Source organism: Elephantulus edwardii, unplaced genomic scaffold (genome assembly GCF_000299155.1).
Source record: "Elephantulus edwardii isolate Elephantulus edwardi_28Jun2011 unplaced genomic scaffold, EleEdw1.0 scaffold00206, whole genome shotgun sequence".
Taxonomy (NCBI): Eukaryota; Metazoa; Chordata; class Mammalia; order Macroscelidea; family Macroscelididae; genus Elephantulus; species Elephantulus edwardii.
In genome coordinates this window covers 239,878-263,217 of record NW_006399956.1, presented here as the reverse complement: position 1 = coordinate 263,217, position 23,340 = coordinate 239,878, and the positions used below count along the sequence as shown (strand labels likewise).

Here is a 23,340-nt window from a genome sequence, read left to right as displayed (position 1 = left end):
AAGACGTTTTCTCCTAGGTCTCTGATCTCCATGAGTTATTATAATTTGACAAATTGGAGAATTCTAGAGGGAAACATACAAAACCAAAGAAGGAAATAAAGAGGTTATAAATAGACCGTCGTTGCTGAGAAAATGTCCAAGTAGAGATTTAATTTAGTCACTTTTGTATATAGGTCTGGTATTTATGAAGTAGCTCAGGATTGAGGTTTAGGTATCATCCTTTTAAGGATATTGTTTAAAGTTGATGCCATAGATTCAATTATTAAGAGAGAGAAAGAATAGACCAAGAAAAAGAGGCTTAGACCAAACTTGATGAACACTAGGATTTAATAATATTGCTGTTGTATTCCATCGAATACAACTCGTAGTGATCTGATGAACAATAACCCTGAATCCTGCCCCATCCTGAGCCAATCTCACCATCTCTGACATAGCTAACTCCCTTGCCATAGTCACTGTGTCAATCCATCTATGCTGATCTTCTACCCATTCCAGCCTAATTTCCTTCTCCAGAGGCTGATCCCTCTTGGGATCCAAAGTATGTGTGACAGACTTTCAAAATCCTTGCCTCTGAGGAACAACCTAGTTTCACCCTCTCCAGGACAAACTTGTTTATTCTCTTGGTGGTTCATATGTTCCGTACTCTTCTCCAGCACCACAGCTCAAAGGCATAGATTCTTCATCTGTCACCTTTAATCATTTCCCCAGCTCTCAGCTGCATAACAAGCAGATGAGAAAATAATGACCTAGATCAGGTACACTTTGGTCTCTAGACTGACATCATTACTCTTTAGCACTCTGGAGAGGCCCCTGACAACCTTATTAAACTATTATTTCCTATTAATATCTCCATAGCTGTCCACTTCAACTTCCTCCATTTGTTTATGCCCCTCTTCATTTGAATATCCAATTTGAAATCTTCTCTTTATTCAAATGGAGAGCTTTTTCCTTGTCATGGTTTCAATCTTCCAGTGCAATATCCCACTGAGCTCTCACAGATTCTAGCCAACTCTAACATAATCCAGCCTGATGCTAGCAAATCTAAACCATATCTTCTGTAAAGAAGGAGGATCCATGCCTTGGTGGCCTTGATGCAATCAATGCCTACCAATTTAGCAAACTGGCTCTTGCAAAGTTCAAATATAACAGGAGTGAGAAGAAGGTGGCTATTATGAATGGAATTGTGTTCCCCAAAGTAAACTTTGTAAATCCTAGTTTCTATTCCTTTCCAGTAAATAAATCTTTCATTTTATTCTATCCAAGTCACAGACAGCTCTAGAAGGTCTTATGGTCCTAGTGTAGCTAGGCTTGGTTTCTGTGTACCCTAGGCATCACTAAAACCTTGACTCACTGCCATCCAGTTGATTCTGACTTCTAGCAGCAGCCCTTCAAAGATCCCGAAAATGTAAATCTTTATGGGAGGAGACTGCCCATCTTTCTCCAGTGGAGTGATACTTGGACTCAAAATGCCAGCCTTTCTATTAACCTAACATGCAACCCATTATGCAACCAGAGTTCTTTAACATCACTATAAGGAATCTGATTTCAGTAGCTAAATTCTTCCTGAAATTATAATGATACAGGAGGGGCAAATGTTCTCACTTACCGTGGTGGACAATGGAGAAGCATTTTAACCCACTGAGAAAATAATTATCTGAGTCACAGAAAAAGTATCAAGATAGTGGTATCATTGAAGTAAAATCAAGTGAGCATTTTAAGAAGTTGAATGGTAGGTGGTATTGAAAATGTAAAAGAAGTAGACTAATTAGGGAATTAAAACTACCCATTGGATATGGCATTAGGGAGAAGAGAAGATTAAAGTCATAATTCAGAAGGCCAAAGAATTCATTATAAATTTTAAACTAAGCATAGACATGATGAGGTAAGGCTATTCTTTCAAGAAGTATCTCAAGGTATGAAGGAGTTAGGGAGAATAATTAAAGAAAGAAGATTTTGTTGTTTATATTTTTGGGTTTTTGGCTTTTCTATTCTATTCTATTAATTTTAATGAACATTTACAGAGATTTTGGATATCCATTCTATATTTTTGTTTTTAAAAGAATAGTGACTTAAACATTTTTGAAAGTTGAGAAGAAGTGGAAATATAGGAAGGATGGAGTAAGTTTTAATGGTAGTTCAGCAGCACTGAGGTCTCATACTCAGATGGAAAGGCCAGGTTTCCTAGAACAAGATTTGGCACATAGCTTACTGATGAAGATAAGGAAAGATACACATGAATTCAGGCAAACTAATAAGTGATACTGAAGGAAATTGATAGGTTCAACATATACCAGCCTTTGTTCTTTCACTGAAGCACAAGGTAAGGCCGTCTCCTGATTGTGATGAGGACAAGAAGCGAGTAAAGCATCTTGGACATAATTAAAGAAGAGATGAAATGAAGAAAAATTGGCTTAACTTTTTTCATTTACCTACTTCACTAGACATTTGATTGGAATTCACCATTACTAATTTTTTTCTTTTTTAGAGTGGGTGAGATAAACAATTCTCAATTACTGATAATACCAAAAAACATGGCAATCCAAATCCACACAGGGCTCCTCAGGAGACCCAACTGGTTATTTACTTTTGAAAGGTTACAGCCTTAAAAACTCCATGAAACAGTTGTTCTCTGCACACACAGACTCATCATGAGTTAGAGTTGACTCAATAACTACTAACAATTACAACAATTTGTAATTTTATGTGAAGGAAAATCCCAAGTAGCTATTTATAATTGCTGCCGATTTGATTCCCACTCAATAAAACTGCTCCACAGAATTTCTAAGGCTGTAATCTGTGTGGAAGCAGACTGTCATCTTTTAGCCTATAATGCAGCTGGTGGATTTGAACCATCAACTTTTCTTCTAAGAGAGGAACACTTGAATTACTAGATATTTCCTTCAGTTAACAGAAGAAACAGAAAACAACCCAATTTCTATCAAGACGTCCCTCTATCATGCTCATCAAGATTTGAATCTTCTAGAGTGCATTGTTAAGGTCATTATAAAAAAATGACAAACCTCAGGACCTTCAAAACAATGGAAAAGGAAATCTTTTTGCAAAGATACTCCTCCTGCTGCTGTGGATATACTTGCACACACTTAGATTTTTGGTACTTGTGTTCAAGAATCAACCGTGTGCTTTTCCATCCATCTGTTCCCTTCTTTCAAGCTGCCATGAGTCCCCAGAGTCTCAGGCTCTTTTGGAAAGTTCATATTTACTGATTAGACTGCTTTTCCTCCCCTGCACTCAGGGTTCGTAGTGTACTAAGATGAAGCAATGAACTCCCTCAAGTAGTTTACCATGAAAGTATCACAGTTAAATTAGACCGAGATTTTAGTGACCTTTCCCATTTTTTTCCCCTGTCTGACAGAATAAAGGTCTAAGAATGTTCAGAAGATGAGCTGGATATGGATGAAAAGATACAGACTGAGTGTGTCAAAGTTTCCATTAGGAAAACAGAAGGTTTCTTGCCAAATAGAAACACACAGAAAGAATGTTCACTGCATTTTCACCCCTCCCCTCTCACTGCTGTTTCAGATTGTTGCCAACTCCATTTACAAACTCTTTAAGAGTGTATCTGAAATAATATCCCCCATCTAAAGGGGCAGGATCATGAGTCCTAGACAAAGCACCCTGTCACAGTAAAGTGTTTGATGTTCATCTTAAATAGAGTCACTGGCTTGGGGCCAACTGGCCCCATCTCCAGTCTCTCCATCATCACAGCCTCTATGGAGAAGAACCTGTCTGCAGCCCCTGGAAACCCATGTGGGTTTTCACTTTTCTTTGTCTCTGCTCTGTTTCCTCAACATAGAGAAATTTTATCTTATTCATCCGAAACATTAAATTTTGTCCTGTAATGCCTCACTCATCCCAACTATCTATACCATTCCCTGCTATCCTGACCTTTGAATAGTAAAAACCATTTCTTTCCTTTATGCCTATGTAGAATTTCATGTAGTCATTTATAATTAGGTACTGTGTTGCATTATTATTACATAATACTGTGTTCACAAGCAGTAAGCACATCAAGGCAGAGGTCATATCCTGTATCTGTTCATCTATTAACACACCTACATTCATAAGAATTTTTGTTCATACATATATTAATATAATATATTTTATATATAATATATTCATATATAAGATACATAGTGTATATATGTACAGTATATAATCAACTGTCTTAATTAGAGTTGATGCTTATTGAATATTTATGAATGAGTGGAAATGTGGCTAACACTCAAGTAGAGAAAGAATGAACCTTACATATATGTGTCTATAGTTCATGCTCAGTATCTCAGTATGTTCTCATTCCCTGAGACTCTCCTCCCTCTTAATTTCAGAAAGTTCCCAGAGTACAGATTTCAAATTTACAGACACTTTGAGCCTTTTAATATAATATCAATTTGACCTTGCTTTATAATGATTGAGTCTCTACTCCTAACTAATTCATTACAATGACCTTTGCTTGAGGCACATGCTTGTATTAAGTCCACTGAAAAAGCTTTGGGCCCTTCCTTGCACAAAATTAGGGCTAAGTAAAAACTTTTATACACTTGATCCAACTTACCTCCAGGTAGGAACGGAACTTGCCGTTAACCTGGATGTTCTCTATATTCATTTTTAAAGTTCCCCGGGGAGGATTGACATGCTTCTCTGTCTGCCTAGTCCTCCACCAGTGAGATGCCAATCCACACAGGTCTTCCTGTGCATGCCATTTGGGTCAAGACTCAAAAACACAAAGTGAAGTCATTCTTTGGCTCTGATTGCTGAATCATTTGATTGTTGTAGATCAGATGTTGTTGTCGGACTGAATTATTCTGATTTATCTGGTTTGGCATATTGGAATGATCAAATTGATTGGATAGCTATCAAGTATCTGATACTAAGTAAGCACCCCGCCCAGGACTTCTTCATTCTTTGACACATGGTGGGGTTTGGGTGGATTGGGATTTGTTTTTAAATATAATTTTGCAGTTTTTAAAAAAGATGTTTAGGGGTTGGGGGCACTTTTCCATCAAACAGGGATCACTGCTGAACAGTCAGTTATTATTGAAAACATGACCTATAGTCGGAGGTTCTACAAAGATAAGAAGACATGTTATTAGCCACACAGATTGCTTTGATGTTTCCCTCAAACTCCAAACCAGTTATTTTTTTTTTTGCATGTCTTATGGTGACCACTTTTATTTTCTATATTATTGTCTAGGAATTTGATATTATCCACCTTTTCCTTGTTCCCTTAGTCAGGGAAAATTTTGAGAATGAAGTGTTTATTTTTGTCATTTACAAAAGATTTGGAAGCAGAAGTGGCATCTACTTTCTAAATAACATGCCTCCAGAAACTATGAACTTCGAAAAAAGTTGATAGGTATAGAAAGGCTTCAGGCATTTTGTTCAAAGGGTCACTATAAGCCATGCTGTACTCGAAGGCAATCAGCATTTGCTTTTACCACTTAACATAACTGAATGAAGAAGTGATTCCATAGTCAAATAGATATGATTTTTTAGCAGTTTCTTTTATATACAGGTTATACAGAATTTGTCTTAATTATGTTGTTATTAAGTCTTAGTTTGTCTTAATTATGTTGTTATTATGTCTAATTGGAACTGACCCATAGCTGATCCTCCAGTGGATTTCCAGAAGCAGTAAATTGCACTGGAGAATGCAATTCTGGAGGAGAATGCCCATCTTTCTCCTTCAGAGAAGCTGATGGATTTTGAACTATGTGCATTTGTTTGTTACCACTCAGTCATAAGAACCACATCTTTCAAGTTTTTCATTTTCAAGTAATTATATTGAGCACCAAGAATATACAACATAGGATTAAGGATCAATACCTAAGTGCTGTTGTTGTTGTTGTTATGTGCCTTTGAGTTGCTTGCAACCTCTCTAAACTCTTTGGCATCTATTCAGAACTGACTTATAGTTGACCCTCTATCAGATTTTCAGAGGCTGTAAGACACACAGAAGGATATTTCTCATCTTTCTCCCACATATTTTTTGTTAGGTGCCATCAAATATGACACAGAGTGACCTTATAAACAATAAATCTAAACCCTGTCCCATCCTACACTATCTTCAGAATCTCTGATACATGTGAGCTCATTGCTACAGTCACTGTGTCAGTTCATCTTACTGGAGGTGATCCTCTCTTTTGCCATCACTACACCTTCCCAAGCATGATGTCCCTCTTCAAGGAATAGTCTCCTAGCAACATGCCCAAAGTAGGTGAGACAAAGTTTCATCATCTTTGAGTCTAAAGAACACTCTGGCTACACCTTCTCCAAGACACATCTGTTTGTTCTTTTGGCAATCCATGGAATGCTCAGTACTCTTCTCGAACACCACAGTTCAAAGGAATCAATTCTTATTCTGCTGTCCTCATTCATTGCCCAACTCTCAGGTACATGGCAAGTGATAGAAAAGATGATGGCCTGAATCAGGCAGATCTCAGTCCTCAAACTAACATCATTATTCCTCAATAACTTAGGTCCGTGACTACAGCCTTTCCCAATATGACTTTTGATCTGATTAGACAGACTCCTTGTGTCAAGTGCTGATACTAAGCGTAACACTGCAGGATGTCAGGAAGTCTGTTTCAGGTCTTAAAACAGAGAGAGTGGAATCTTGACAGTGTATGACATAACTGCAGAATGCCTGATTGAGCCATCTTCCTGCCATAATACACCCATCCTGCTACCCCATCTCTTCCTGCCATAATACACCCATCCAGGACCCCATCCCACTGCCCCATCTCTTCCTGCCATAATACTCCCATCCAGGACCCCATCCCGCTGCCCCATCTAGGGCCTCTGCTGGGGTCAGAGAAGGCTGTCCTCTGTTATTATATTTATATGTCTGATTGTCTTTGTAGATGTCTGTTAAAGATACAATACCTATCTCTCAGTCATTGTATTGAGGCAATGATTTGCATATTGTAACAACAAAAATTACTTTATCTCTTGAATATCTGTATTCTTGCTTCTTTATCTATCAGTTTGTTATATTGAGAGTATGATCTGTATATTACTAATTACTTTATAGATTGGGCAGCTGTATTCTTGCTTATTATTGTTCAAATTAGTACAGCACTTGTCAGTTTGCTGTAGTGAAGTAATTGTGGAGGCTGTGAAAGCTGTGCCACAAGTGTGTCAAATGCCAGCGGGATCACCCATGACGGACAGGTTTTAGTATAGCTCTCAGATTAAGACAGACTAGGAAGTCTTCTGTGTCCACCAATTCCTTTGGTACAATGACTCTATCTTCTTTCTTTGCTTCCTGAATCATTTAATAGTCCGCCCAAAGCATCCTTAAGTATTGCAACTTGAGGCTTGAATTTGTTTTTCAGTTCCTTTAGCTACATAGTTTAAAATGAAAAAGGTGTGTGTCAGGATTTTATCCTATCTGCAAACCTATTCAATCTGAGTACTGAGAAAATTATTTGAGAAGCTGGATTCTATGAAGAATGTGGCATCAGGATCGGAGGAGGATTCACCAGTAACCTTTAATATTTCAACCTTGCTGGTTGAAAGTAAAGAGGACTTGAAGTGCTCGCTATGGAAGAGCAAAGATTGTAGCATTTAACATATCTCAACCTCCAGAAAACAGAAATTCTCACCACTGGACCGAAAGGTAACATTGTGATAGATGGCGAAAAGACTGGGATTGTGAAGGACTTACTTCTTCCACATAAGAGCTGGTCTATCTTTACCTTCTCCACCAGAGCTCCCTGCCATGTTTAGTAGGCCCTTGTTAACTTCTACAGACAAAAAAAGAATTCTTTTTTACACAAAGGCTCTTCTCATAAATAATTTTGAACATTGGGCATAAAAATGCCTTACTTAACATTTGCCATCTTCACAGCAACGGTTCTTTACTCTTTTCTCTCTCCTCATTGTTGTTCTTTAGTTCCTAGAAATAACAGACAAAAAAAAAAGGTTTTTAAAAAAGGAATAGTTTATGTTAATTCTCATTCAGTACTTCACACTCACTTCCACAGTGTCATTTGGAAAAGAAAAAGAAAAAGAACCACACTGAAGAGACTGGCTACAATAACTATTCAGCTATTTAGTAAATGCTCCGTAATAAGATTTTTGCCATCAGAAAGACTCCTGTTCCTACAAAAGATAAACGCTGCCACACCATCTGTATTATCTGCAGCACAGCAGTAGCAGCTGACCTTTATTTCGAAGTCAAAGTCCATTTACTATTCATCTGTTCCATCAGTTTATCACTGTGTTGAGTAAATAGTGTAGTAGGAAGTGTGACTGCTTTTTATTATTTCTCCTGTTGTGTGGCTAACATCATAATATTTTGTTTTCCTCAGGCATGAAGCCAGATTTAAGCAACGTATGCTGGAACTGACAGACACCAACAACATTGCCTACTTATTTCTTTCAGCTGCCAACAGATGGCTAGAGGTCAGGACGGTACGTTCATTTCATGCTGTTGAAATGGAAGGCAAACAGAGAGGGAGACAGTTGTAAAAATTGATCTTCCACTGAGATGAAGCATTAAGTTCACATTTCCTGGACTTTAAAAACACCTTAAGTTTGTTTATGTTACAGATGAAATTTCTCAGAATGGTTTAGCTAATGGCAAGACAAATAGCCCCCAAACTTCATTTTGTATTCATTAGTCTCTAGATTACATAAGTTAATGGAATAGCAAATATTTGTATAACTTCAATTTTTTTTTAAAGAGGAATTTGACAAGTGGACAGATGTATCCATTGCCTCCCCTGAGCTGAACAGGCCTGGAAGTGATAGTGACTTTCTTTGATTTAAGGCAGGGAGGGGGGGGGGTCATATTACCCCAAAATATAGCAAACTTCAGTTACTTTTCTTACCATGATCTCCCCAGGATTCTGTGAGGGAATGAACAGAAACATTGGCATTAGACAGATTTTTTTTCTTTCTTGAAAGCCAATTAATTTCCTCAAGTTCTCACACTGCATATCTGATATAAGAATGTGTAGCTCATGGAAGTACTAAAACTAAACATAATTAATATAAGTACTTTATAACTTAGTGCATGTGCTCAGCAAATGTACTTTGAATGGATGGATGAATGCATAAATAAATGGAGCCTGGTAAGTGGTTGGAAAGTCAAATGATGGGAATAGCATGTCAGAAGCAGATGAAAGAGAAGCTTCTAAAAGGAAGAGGATAGTGTTTTCATGTTGTCTGAGTAATCAGCAATACAAATAAACTACTGTGGAATTAATGTTGAGTTCAGGGGAATTTTGGTTTTAAACTAATTATCTTACTTTAAAATAAAAAACTGTGACATTTGTAATATATAAGAACCTTACTTTCATTGTGTATGTATCCCTACCATGTGGGGAAAGCTGGCACTGGAGAATAAAAAGGAAAGAACTCACCTAGCATTTCTCAAGTTGAAAGACCTGAAAAACAATTTCAAGCCTCAAATTGCAATACTGAGAGATGCTATGGGGGAAAATCTTGAATGATCCAGAAAGTACCAAAGGAAGAAAGAGGGAATACACAGAATTACTGTAATAAGAAAAATTGGTAGACACAAATATTTTCACGAAGTAGCATATAGTAACGAGTTAATGGTGATGAAGGTTAAAGTTCAAGTTGCATTAAAAGCATTGGCAATAAATAAAGCCCTGGAAATTGATTGGATACGAAATTGGCAAGTTTCAAATAGCAGATGCAGCCCTAAAAATACTCACTAGTCTGCAGCAGGAAAGAGCCCTACCTGGCCAACTGATGAGAAGAGATCTATATTTGTTCCCATTCTCAAGAAAGGTGATCCAATGTCATTAATATCACATGCAAGTAAATATTGTTGAAGATCATTTTTTAAAAAATGGCTAGGAACACTACATTGACAGAGAACTGCCCGAAGTTCAAGCTGGGTTTATATAGAATAGGCTGTGTCACCAGCTTGACTGAAAGTCAGGAAGAACACCACATATTGGTAATTTGAATCTACCCAGTGGTGCTGCTGAAAGGGTTATAGATCAACTTTCATAAAATTATAAATTTTGATCTCATATACATGAGATCATCATTAGTTGGAATTTTCTTAAAAGCAGTAGGTTTAATAATATGACTAATTTTTTACAAATGAACTAACATCTAAGGCTAAGATTCGATTTTGTAGCTAAGATCCCATTTTGTAATTAAGAATCTCTATTTCTAAAAAAATACCTTAAAGTCCTTATATTACTTTTATTTTTTTAACTACTTCTAAATTTCCCATTTCTGTTCAGTAAGATTTATTTTTTGTAGCTTTCAAATTTTTAATATAGTACAATTTGGGGATATTATGTTTTTATGATTTTTAATCCTATTGAGTGGCATTAAGCTACACACTTTTATGGGGTTTTTATACTTAAATCTATATTGCTGAGATTCATGATTCATGATGCCTTAGAAGGTCCTTTATTTTAAATTATTGCTCAGAATTTGTTGTCTTATGTAAGTATTAATTTAGCCATGTTTCTTTAATGGGACTAAGCAAATTTCTAATACAGTAAGTTTTTAATTTTTTAAAAAAGATTCTATTTATGTCCTTGTAAGGTAAGGTGACAAGAGTATATCTAGAAATTACACCTAGGAATAAATTGGTATATCATGCTGGTCACAAATGCTAATGTACAAAATGAATGTCTTTAGAGAGAGTATAGCAATGTAAGCTCAAATTAAAACTTTATTTAGTATTTTTTATATAATTTCTAGAATTTGGCATAGTCTCACTGGTTTAGGTAAATTCCTTTTGTTAGTACATGACTTTTTAAGTTCCAACTTTGTGTTAATTTTTAAAAGCTACTTATTAAATACCTTTTTTGTTAATGTTAAAGAAGAAAAACACAAGAGAATATCAGAAAAAATGTCCATATGTGTTTTATTGACTATGCACAGGCATTTGTGGAGATCCTAACAAACAAGGCTAACATTGAGAAGAATGGAAATTCCAGAGCACGCACTTATACAAAACCTATACAAAGAAACTGTTGCCCAAATAGAGCAAGGGAAGACTGCAGGGTTTAAAATCAAGAAATGTGTGAATCAGGGCTGTATCCTTTCTCGATACCTATGAAATTTGTATACTAAGCAAATAATTCTAGAAGCTGATCTTTATGAAGAAGAATGTAGCATTAGGATTGAAGGAAGACTCATCAACAACCTGTGTGCAGATGATGCAACATTGCTGGTTGTTAGCAAAGAGACTGAGGTGCTTACTACAGAGTCTTCTACAACCTTTAATATCGTTTACATCTCAATATTAAGAAAGAAAAAAAATTCTCATCACTAGGCTAATAGGCAACATTAAGATAGTGGAGAAACAATTTTATCTATGTGGATCCACAACCAACACATTTGGTATCAGCAGTCAGGACATAAGGAAATATATAACAATGAGAAAATCTACTCAGGGGGACCTCTCTAAAGTCCTGAAGAGCACTGATGTCATTTTAAAGACGAAGGTGTGCCTGACTCACGCCATGGTTTTTCCAATCACTGGCTATTCATCTGAGAGCCAGATAATGAATAAGGATGACAGAAGAAGAACGAATAGCTTTGAATTGTGCTGTTGGAGAAAAGTACTGAATATCCTGTGGACTTCCAAAAGAAAAAACAGATGTCTTAGAGAAAGTGCAACCAGAGTGCTCCTTAGAGACATGGATGGTGAAGCTTCTTGTCACATACTGTGGACATATTGTTAGGAGAGGTTATTCCTTGGAAAGGGACGTCAAGATGCTTGGAAAAGTGGAGAGTCAGCAATAAAGGAAGACCCTCAGTGAGATGGTCTGATAGTGACTATAGTAATGGTTTCAAGTGTGTTAGAGATTATAACAATGACGCAGGATAGGACAGGGTTCAGATCTGTGGTCATCGGGTTGTGATGAGTCCTATTTGACTCAATAATACCTAACAACAACAACAAACATATGCAGACTTTCTTTTTAAAACTCGGCATTCCTGAGAATGAAGATGGTAAAAAGAATTTGACAGGGTTAAAATGAAGGAGCTCACTTTAGAATCTGAATAGTCAATTAATGCTTCAGATTGATACGGACTACTAGTCATGGTGTGAGTTGTAGACTTAATGATTTCTCACTATTTTGTGTAAATCCTCTGCCATTTATTTTTTTTTCTCTCTCTCATTCTCTTATTGCCCTTGAGTTGGAACCACTCATAAATGACCCTCCATTGGGTTTCCAAGGTTGTAAACACACAGAAGGAGATTGCTAACCTTTCTCCTGGGGAATGTCTGGGAATTCAAACCAAAATGGCCATCCATATTTGGGTTAGCAATACAACTTTCTTCAAATTACTTCACCAGAGATTCCTCACAGTTTTATTAGTTATATGTGAAAACTATTCAGTAACAAGGAAGCTCCTGTGGTAAAGTCCATAGAGAGTTGTTCTGTTAACCCAAAGCTGTGCTTCTCTATCAGTTTGAATCTATCAAGGGCTCAGTAGGGGGGAAATGGGCAATCTCCTCCTGTGGGATTTACAGGTTGGAAACCCAGTGAAGGATCAGCTATGAGTCAGAACCAACATAACAGCAATGAATTTTGAGTTTTATCCAGCAACATAACACAATTCAGTTTCACAAACTTTAGGTATAAGCGTAAGCTGTTTATAAATTCTTTCCAGACAGCTGTGGGAGTTAGGAGAAGACAGGGCAAACTTTATTTCTTAAAGACAGGTGAAATGTTATTTGTGATTTATTTATAATTCCTATTCAGAGCCTAAATCCAGATGTTAAATTCTGTGGGGGGTTTTTTTTATCTTCTGGTTCTCTTTTTAATTATATCTAAGCATAAAATGTATCCTTGAGTAATAGGATTAATGATGAAATTAGTTTAATGGTTGCATATTACAAGATCACAGGTGGAAAAAAAAGTCAGCTGTTGCTATGTATCTGATTTTCCTACACTTGAAAATTAAGTGTGTTTTTTTAAGGAGCAAGTGTGTTTGCTTTGGACTTGAGGTGATTGTGTACTTGTTGACTCCTGTTTCTGCTCTTGAGCACTTCCTACTGTCAGGTTAATGGGCAAGTGTTTAACAAGAATCTTCCAGGAAACCATAAGTTGTCCTCTCACCGTCAGAAGACATTAGAGCTTTAAGCCTGCCAAGAAAGGGAAGGTCAGTAAAGATTTAGAAAGAAACAACAGACAAACTCAGGATGGTATGATCTAGTTTGACTCCTTTTCAAATACTTTAACCCACACAGGAAAAGACAGATGCACCTGCATATAAAAGAATTACAGTCCATTGATAGAAACCTAAAGAAAATATTAATATTTAGAATTGGAAGGTTAGAATATGCCATTGATCCCATTACTTTGTATTTGTTATATAAAGCAATACTTATTACTTTATATGTGTTATTCCTTCTCTTTTTTTCCTGTGTATTGAAATCTTTCTAAGTTTATTACATAATCTCCTTGCCAGAACTCTCCCTTATAAACTTGTTACTGCAACAAAATTCACGAAATTTTGCTTTTAGGTTTTTTGTGGTAAATGCAAATTTTAATAAGACACTTTTATTGGTTTATTGCAATTTCATACCTATTGTTGTTGTTGTTGTTATCTGCCGTCGAGTCACTTGCAACTCATAGCGACCCTGTAAAACAGCTCTGAAACCTGCTCTACCCTGTGCCAACCTTATTTTCTCTCACACACTTACCCTCATTACCCCAGTTACTGAATCAATCTATCAAGCGTCTTCCTGTCTTGTGCTGTCCCTCCTTGCTTCCAAGCATCATGTCCCCCTCCAAGGACTGATCCTTCCTTGCAACATGCCCAAAATATGCCAGACAAAGCCTCAGAATCCTTGTCTCCAAGGAATTGCCTGGTTTCACCCTCTCCAGGACAAACCTGTTTGTTCTCCTAGCAGTTCTTGATATATTCAATACTCTTCTCGAGCAGCACAACTCAAAGGCATCATTTCTTTTTCTATCCTCCCTAGTCATTGTCCAGCTTTCTGACACATAGCAAGTAATTGCAAAGACTATGGCCTAGATCAGCTGCATTCTAGTCTCCAGACTGACATTGTTGCTCTTCAGTATTCTGGAGAGGTCCCTGACAGCAGACTTTACTAATGCAGTTCATCTTTTGATTTCCTGGCTACTGGTACCAAGAGTATTGAAAAATTGCTTAACCTCAAGCCCTTTTGTGTATGATTTGCCTTTTTTGCCTGTTGTGGTAGGTCAATCAGAGGGACGTGAGAGGTGTCAGATCTCCAAGAGATCTGACTTAAGCCCAGTATTATTCATTCTTGTTCTATTATTTGTGCTTGTTTAGTATTATTCATTCTGAGTGCATTGAGAAGTTTCATTAAAACCAGATATCTTTAGATAGAGTCACCATAATCTAAGACCACATGCCACAGGATGAGTGTGAAATAAATGATAAAATAACTGCTGGGATAGAACCTTTTCTCCCAATGATATTCAGAGAAATGACCTCATTACTACTGTGCTTCTGTGGACATCACCACATCCCTGGAAGCACAGTTTAAGTTTTAAATAACTGTTATGTGTCAGAAATATGAATGTTGAGATACAGGACCTTAGAGACCAGGGTGTGAACTGCTCTGTGAACCCCACAGCTGGACACACTCTGCCTTGTAAGTCTTTTTTTTTTTTTAATGTAATGAAAACTTCTATTTGGTCCAATAAATCTGTGTTGGTCTTATTCACAGTATCAACACTTCTCCTTCCTTCCCCTATTCTTTGCCATACAGCTAAGTAAATGAACAAACTGTATATTTATATAAAATGTTGGAGCTCCCAAAACAGAAATACAAGTGAAATGGTACAAGGATGGTCACTGCATTGGGCATAGATCAGAAGAAGCAAGGAGGATATTTTTCTGGCCCAGATCTGATGATTTCATGAACTCTGTTTCAGGAACATTATGGAAACAACAAAGTTTGCTATCCTAGATTTCTGTAGCTTTCCTCCCTCCCTTTTGTCTGCATTCCAGAGTCTCCTTTGACAGAACAATATCAAGACAAATCAGAGAAATGAGAATAAAAACACATAGTGTTGAATATGGACAAGTCTTTGAGTCCCATCCAACTGTTGAGTTTTATTTTTAAATATAGCTCTCATTTCTTTACCATTCATAGAAAGTGAATATAAAGGTATAACAAGTTTCTCTTTTCCTCTGGGTAAACACTTTTCCTGACGGAAGAGAGTAAACCTTGTCTACCATATTCATTTAACATTCATATTGAGATGAAAAAGAAAGAAAGAAAGGTCATAACTTGCTCAAATCAAAAAATGGACAAGAGTCTAAAAGAATAAAATCATTTGGCTGGCAGAAAAGTAGCAAGCCTGTGACCACCCAGGTCGCTTTGGCAGGAAAGTGGAGTGTTTTTTCTCTGGTTGCCAAAGAAAATGGGCTGTGAGTGTGCACCGTGTGTCACTACAGCCTAACCTTTGAGGGCTGCTCATGTTCTTTTACAGCACAGTGTTTGCGCTTCATCTCTCTGCACTAAACAATTCCAGTCCTCTGGCACCAGTGTTTCCATTTGCAAAAATTGTGTAATTCTATCTAAAAGCTGTCTTTCCAAAGCTTTGTCTCGCTGTATGGCGAAAGGATGAAAGAAATACTCACATCAGGAAGCCGAAAAAAGGCAAAACACCTCTTTGGCATCAACAAGCTAAAGAGAAAATAATCCTACAAGTAAAGCTTCACCAGAATGGATCTCAAACAGCACAGAGCTATTCTGTAGGCAGCCAAGAGTGTGCCCTTAATTCCAAAATAAACAGGTGTACACAAATGCAATGAGAGTTATAATTTAACACTGCAGAGATAAAGTATACATGTTATACAAGAGGACTGAAAAGAACTCCTTACTGTCAGTATTTTGAAATTATTTAGGAATACATTGGCATTTTTTAACTGTTTTTATTTATCTTACATCTTTTCCTGTACCATAGCTTTGTGGGGGTAGGGTCTTGGTTTTTTATTAATTTTAATGAAAATTTACAGAGACTTTGGATTTCCATTCATTCATTGTTGCACTTTTCTCCCTGCCTACCCACTCCCCTCCAATTTGCTCTTCTCTTTGAAAGTAAAAGAAAAATTCTTTCATTGGTATACAATTCCTCCCCCTGAGTCCACTCCACTATGCAGCCTTCATCCTGGACTCCTGTCATGACAATAATCATATATCCCTTTTAAACAGTTTTCTCCCTTATCTGTTTCAATGCAGTATACATTATTTATCCCCTCTTTCTCAGTCTTCCCTCAACCCTGATGTCAGTCCTGTTTTGCAACAGTGGCACTATGCAATATTTATCCTTTTGTGACAGAGATATTTCACTCAGCATAATGTCCTCCAGGGTCACCCATTTTGTATAATATTTCATGAATTCCTTGTTAGGAATACAATGGCATTTATAAAGAAGTGTAAATGAGTAGCCCATTCTGGTTTAGATTTTGCATCCATGTAGTTGTTGCTTCACATACAGAGGACAAGAGGATGAATGATCTGATTGGGATGTGCCAGTTACTAACAATGGATACATCAGAAGAAACAATCAAAGAGATATTTACTACCTCTGGAGAATTTATTGATTCCAGAACTTAACTCTACATGATTCATGGCTTTATTTTTTTCTTTGTAAAGGTCATGAAACTTAATCTGGAATTAAACTTTCGTGCCTTTTTCAGCCTTTATGTTTTATGATACCCACAAAGTTTTAAACTTGCTTCCAACATGAAAAGTTATTCAGAGGAAAGAAAAAAAGACACCTTGATGGAGGTAGGGAAATCTAACTGGCATTTAACTTTTTATTCCTTTCAATACCTGAGAGTTAAATATCTCTTCTATTGTTCCAAAGAGAAAACTGAGTCTCAAAGGAGTGAAATTATCTGCTCAGGATCACTAGCTGGTGAATATTAGCACTTAAAACTAGATCACTGACTGAAAATTTGGGCTCATTGGTTGCTTTATCAAGAGTTTGTTCTTTGGCTCTAATTTAAGAAGAGATATGGGTATAAACATATTAGTTGGCTTGAATTAAAACAACAGACATTTATTCTCAGTTAGAAGTTGGAAATCAAGGTGTTGTCAGACCATGTCCCCTCTGAAAGTTCTGAGACAGAATTCTTTCATACCTCTTCCTATTATCTGGCAGCTACTGGCAATCCTTGTTTCATGGCTTCGTAGCTGTATCACTCCAATCTCTGGTGATATTCACACGACAAACTTCTCTCTGTATCTTCACATAATTTTCTCTTCTGTGTCCTGACATTAGCTTTTTTTAAGGGAACATGTCACTAGATTTAATGTACAAATCTCTCTTGGAATTTATAGCCTCAGAAGTTCAGTGGAAGTTCCACTATGAGTTGTTCCAAATTCATGGTAGTGAGTTTGAGTTCGAGTCTGAGTCCAATGTGACTTCATCTTAACTAATTACATCTGCAATAGACCCTGTTTCCAAATTAGTTCACATTGTAAATTTACAGGTGGATATGCATTTGGGGATAACATTATTTAACTCTGTACTGTGAACAGATTTGAAAGCTTCAGTGTTCGTGTTCAGCATGTTAAACATTCCACCATTGTCGTTAAAGTCATAGCACTTGCTTATTAGCTGTTTGAGGAGTCAGAGATGCGTCTAATTGGACAAGGTGATCACCAATAGAATGAGAAAATTCTACAAATTACCTCTACCTGAAACCTACCTATTTCTAAGTTATTTAACATCACTGTGAAAAATCTTATGCTTTTTTAGTAATATCAAGACATGGCAATAATCTCTAATAGTATTGGAAAGTAATGGAAAATTGTGTTGGAAAATAGATGTTTCAAAAATTTCATCTAGAAAATGGACAGATGTCCTTTATTTCTTTTTATTTAAGGTTGGTGTTGAGTCTTTAAAATGTTCCTGGAGATTTTATCACTGAGTTAGAGACAGTTCATACATATACTCTAAAACAGGTCTATATTTCTAATTTGTGAGCAAACAGAAATCTTTTATTTATATGAGAGTTTCAAGTTTAATATCTAAGACGCTGAGTCCCAGATTGCTCATTCATTCATTGCCATACATTAGAATCAATTCATAGCTGACCCTCCATTGGGTTTTTGAGACCATAAAGCACATGGGAGGAAAGTGCCCACCTTTCCCCCTATACCACAGCAGGTGAATTTGGACCACCAAAGAAGTTTGCCTTTTAGATCAGCAGCACAACTTCAGAGTATTACACCATCAGAGGAGCACTATAACTGTCCCATATACTGAAGATCACCAGTTTAGCCTCTCATGCATCCAAATTCCAACACATTAACCAGAAGCAGATTATCAGGGACTCACAATTCCTCATAGGGTAGCTAATCACATGCTGACACAAATGGGTAGGAAATACACGTAGAAAATCAGATCTGAAATTATTGCTTGTCTGGCCTGCACTGTAGGAAGCAGAGTACCATAGAAAGGAAATAAAAGAAAACTCTATGAATGATCCTAAATGGGCCATAAATTACAGCTTAATTTCTGAGAAGGCACTTAACCTTTCTAAACTCATGTCATCATTTATATTAGAGTTTTATTGGCACAGTGCCTAAGACAGAGGCAGAGATCGTGAAGATGTTGCAGAATAGGGCGTGTTCAGATCTGTTGTTCATATGGGCCCTATGAGTCACACCTGACAATGACGGTGTATGTCACTCTCTACTGAAGACCTAATATTGTGAATTGTCACAGTCTGATATGAGGGAACCTTCCTCTCAACTGTTATAAGACCCAGATGGAATGGCGTGCCTTCTTTTCATTTCTACTTCTCTAGTTTAAGTATAATCTTGGGTTGCAGAATTTGAGCCTAATTATTTTTAACTTGTGCTTCCTTTTAGGACTACCTCGGGGCTTGCATTGTCCTTACTGCCTCAATTGCCTCCATTAGTGGCTCTTCCAATTCTGGATTGGTGGGTTTGGGACTTCTGTATGCACTCACAGTAAGTATGCATAAAAGCATCTCTCTCTGTGGAGAGTTGGAAGTTCTTTCTCCATTTTTTTAAATTTTTTTTTTTTTTTACTGACTCACACATAACTGTTGGGTGAGATGCTTGAAAAACATATTAAGATAATAATCTTATAGATTCAGGCTCAACTCTATCATTTTAGGACAGCTTGAATTCATTTCTGATATTGTGAACTGATATTTGAAAATTCTTCAAATTCCATGGTAATGAAACTCTCAAAGCTGTTTGGTATCCCTGTTTTGAGTTGCTCACAGCCCAGTGATGGACATGAAAATAAAACTGAATATAAATGAAATTAAGGATCAAAACAAAACAAAACAAAACAACAACACCCCCCAAATAGTGCAGAAAAATCAAAGGACAGTTCACAAAGCAGTGACATATAAGGAACCAGGAGGAAGAACAGAAGAGAAGCTAAAGTCTTGTATGTGGACTATATCCCATGACATTCTGTTTGGTCTGTCATGTCTTGCAGCACAAATTATGCTGCATGATATAAGCCTACTTTCCAAGTCATCTCATCTCAAAATATTTAGTGACGACAAAAACTGTTAAATAATTTTAAATGTTTTAATTTTTACCACCTGACACAGATAACCAATTACTTGAACTGGGTTGTGAGGAACTTGGCTGACCTGGAAGTCCAGATGGGTGCAGTGAAGAAAGTTAACAGTTTCTTGACCATGGAGTCTGAGAACTATGAAGGCACCATGGGTATGGTTCTTAATATTGTTACTGTTTTACTTCATTTACCTTCTCTTGTAACAAATATTTGTTATGTGCCAGCAATCTTGTAGATTTTGTTTTTCTTTTCCACTTCGATCTCTAGAGTCCCCTCACCTCTTGTTTTGCTCATATACACCTGAAAAGATGTTGTTGTTGTTGTTGTTGTTGTTGTTATGTGCCATCGAGTCATTTGCGACTCATAGCAACCCTATGTACAACAGCCCTAAACCGTGCTCAATCCTGTGCCAATCTCATTGCCCCCGACACACCCATCCTGACTACCCCAGTCACTGAATCAATCCATCTCATAGAGGGTCTTCCCCTCCTGCGCTGTCCTTCTACTCTACCCAGCATGATGTCCTTCTCCAAAGACTTGTCTCTCCTTACAACATGTCCAAAGTATGTCAGGCGAAGCCCCAGAATCCTTGCCTCCAAGGAGCAGCCTGGTTTAACCCTCTCTAGGATGAATCTGTTTGTTTTCTTTGCAGTCCATGGTACATTCAATACTCTTCTCCAGCACCACAGCTCAAAGGCGTCAATTCTCCTCCTATCCTCCCTGGTCATTGTCCAACTCTCTGATGCATAACAAGTGATTGCAAAAACCATGGCCTGTTATCAGGTGGACCTTAGTCTCCAGAGAGACACTGTTGCTCTTGAGTATCTTGGAGAGGTCCCTAACCGCAGACTTTCCCATCGCAATACGTTTTTTTATTTTCTGGCTACTGGTGCCAAGAGTGTTGACCATGGAGCCGAGCAAACTGAAGCTGTGAACAATCTCAATCTCTTCGCCATCCATCCTGATGCTACCGATTGGTCCAGTGGTGAGAATTTTTGCATACTAAAAGTCCAAAGATATATTATTCAGTAGTAATAATGATAGCAAGAAGCTACACTGCAATCCTGAAGGTACATGGTTCCAGGCCACCAGGTGCTCCATTGCATGTCCTCCCATGCAATTAACTATCTTTGAAAACCTGTTGGAGGGTCAGCTATGTTTCAGTTTCGACTCAACAGTGCACAACAATACTAAAAATATTTGGACTATATTGAATTCACAACTTACCTAAATTCTGAATTATTTTAATCTCCTCCTTAACATTCTATTAACTTTAAACTCAAAACTTAAACTCACTATCATTGATTCTGACTCAGCCACCCTCTGTGAAGTTTCCAAGGCTGTCATTCAAAACAGTAGGAAAGTGCCCATTTTTTCCTCTCTGAGACATTGGTGAATTTGAACCACCAGATACTTGCAGCCTTTGGGTTAGCTGCAAAAATCGATATGGATTACAGTACCAGAGATCCCTCTATTTATTAGTTTAGATGTCAAGAATCTTGGATCTTAAACAACTAAAGCTTTCAGCTTTTCTTGAAAGGAATTAGTAGGAAATTAGTTACTGAAGACACAATAATCTTTCTTAAATACAAATCTCATGCTTACAATGCATTTCTTTGCATAGACCTTTCTACAGTTCTCCATTTCTTCAAGCACAAAACCTAAATAACAGACATAATATCTTTATTAGATAATTCTTAGTCTACTTCTTCTTAGTCTCATCTCCCATCACCCAACTTGACAACTTTTACTCTAACTGCACTTACAGGTATTCTTTTCATTCTTCCTGTTTCTCTCACTAATGCCTAAAATGTAAGTGTTCCTTTGTTCCATTTCATTTTTTATGACTTCCAGTTTTTCTACATTCATATTATGTACATTTTATGTTTTAATTACTGAAGGTTGTTTGCAGCTGTATCTCTTCATTTTGAATTGACATCCAATCTGTACTCTATCTAATACTACAGCTGTCTGTGTGCCTCTATTATTCACAAGATTTTGAGAGGCCTGCTATTTCAGAAGTGGAAGGCCAATCTTGTTTTCTAGCCTGTCTCAGTATGGGAGCTCTGCTGAAATTTGTTTATCATGGGTGACTCTTCTGGCATTTGACACACTGGTTGTATAGCTTTCAGCATCACAGAAACTCAAAATTACCCCGTACAGCAAACTGACAGACAAGTGCTCTCCTAATAAAATAAATGATAAACAAGAAAGCCTTAAGCTATAAAACAATTGTTTTATTGTTGCTATTAGGTGCCATTGAGTTGATTATGACACATAGCAACACTATGAACAACAGATCCTGTCCTACTGAGTGCCATCCTCCCAAACTCTGACACACTCAAGCCCATTGCTGAAGTCACTGTGCCAGTCCACCTAGTTATGCATCTTTTTCTCCTTCCCCTTATCATCTTTGCCTCCAAGGAACACTCTGGCTGTACCTTCTCCAAGACATATCTATTTGTTCTTTCAGCAGTCCATGGAATATTCAGTACTTTTCTTCAACACCATAGTTTAAAGACATCAGTTGTTCTTCTGTCATCCTTATTTCATTGTCGAGTTCTCAGATGCATAGCAAGTGATTGACAAGATCAGAGTCTGAATCATGCAGATCCCTGACTACAGACTGTCCTAGTGCAGGGTGTCTCCTGATCTTCTGACTGCTAGTTCCAAGTGTATTGATTGTGGATCTGAGTCAGATTAATTCATTGACAGTTTCAATCTTTGCTTCATCAATCATGATGTTGCCTATAGATCCAGTGGTGAGAATTTTTGTTTCCCTGATGTTTAAATGCAATCCATACTGTGGCTGCATGTTTAACTTTTTGCAGCAAGTGCTTCAAGTCCCACTTATATTTATCAAGCAAGGTTATGTCATCTGTATAACAAAAAAATTGATGAGTCTTCCTCCACATTTTTCTCCATTGTTATTTTTGTTGTTTTGTGCTATCAAGTTGTTTGTGACTCATAGTGACTTTGTGTACAACAGCCCTGAAACCTGCTATATCCTGTGCCAAACTTATTGTCTCTGACACACCTACCCTCATTACTCCAGTCACTGAATCAATCTATCTCACTAAGGGTCTTCCTCTGTTGTGCTGTACCTGCACCATTCCAAGCATGATGTTCCTCTCCAAAGATTGGTCCCTCTTTGCAACATGCCCAAAGTATGTCAGACAAAGCCTCAGAATACATGCCTTCAGGGAGCAGCCTGGTTTCACCCTCTCCAGGATGAACCTGCTTGTTCTCCTGGCAGTCCATGGTATATTCAGTACTCTTCTCCATCACAACAGTTCAAAAGCAATTCCTGGCATTATCCCTAGTCATTGCCCAGCTCTCTGAAGCATCCAGACTCTCAAATAATTTGCTTAGCATACAGATTAAATAAGTATGAGATACAATACAACCTTGATGAACATTTGTCCTGATTTTAAACCATGTAGTGTTTCCTTGCTCTGTTCACAAAATCACCTCTTGGTCTAGGTATATGTTTCATGTGAACACAATTAAGTGTTTGAAGATTCATATTCTTCAATGTTAGACATAATTTGTTTTGATTCACATAGTCAAATGACTTTGCATAGTCATTAAAGCACAAATAGCCATTCTTCTGAATGACTTTCAACCATGATCCATCTTTTAGTCTGTCTTAATCTGGGAGCTCTACTCTTTGCTATTATAAATAAAGAATATCCCTTGCTCATGGATAGGAAGACTCAATGTTGTGAAAATGGCAATACTACCAAAAGCAATTTACACATTTAATGCAATCCCAATACAAATA

General features: G+C 37.2%; 1 protein-coding gene across 3 annotated transcripts in view; it reads left to right on the top strand.

The window, feature by feature from the left end:
- Positions 1 to 23,340, top strand: part of ABCC9 (ATP-binding cassette, sub-family C (CFTR/MRP), member 9) — a 227,669-nt gene that overhangs the window by 182,874 nt on the left and 21,455 nt on the right. For all 3 annotated transcript variants that reach the window (XM_006897200.1, XM_006897201.1, XM_006897199.1), the window contains exons 29-31: positions 8,334 to 8,436; positions 18,866 to 18,967; positions 19,588 to 19,708. In XM_006897200.1, the coding sequence (XP_006897262.1) occupies positions 8,334 to 8,436; positions 18,866 to 18,967; positions 19,588 to 19,708 (326 nt within the window). The remainder of the gene's footprint in view (positions 1 to 8,333; positions 8,437 to 18,865; positions 18,968 to 19,587; positions 19,709 to 23,340) is intronic.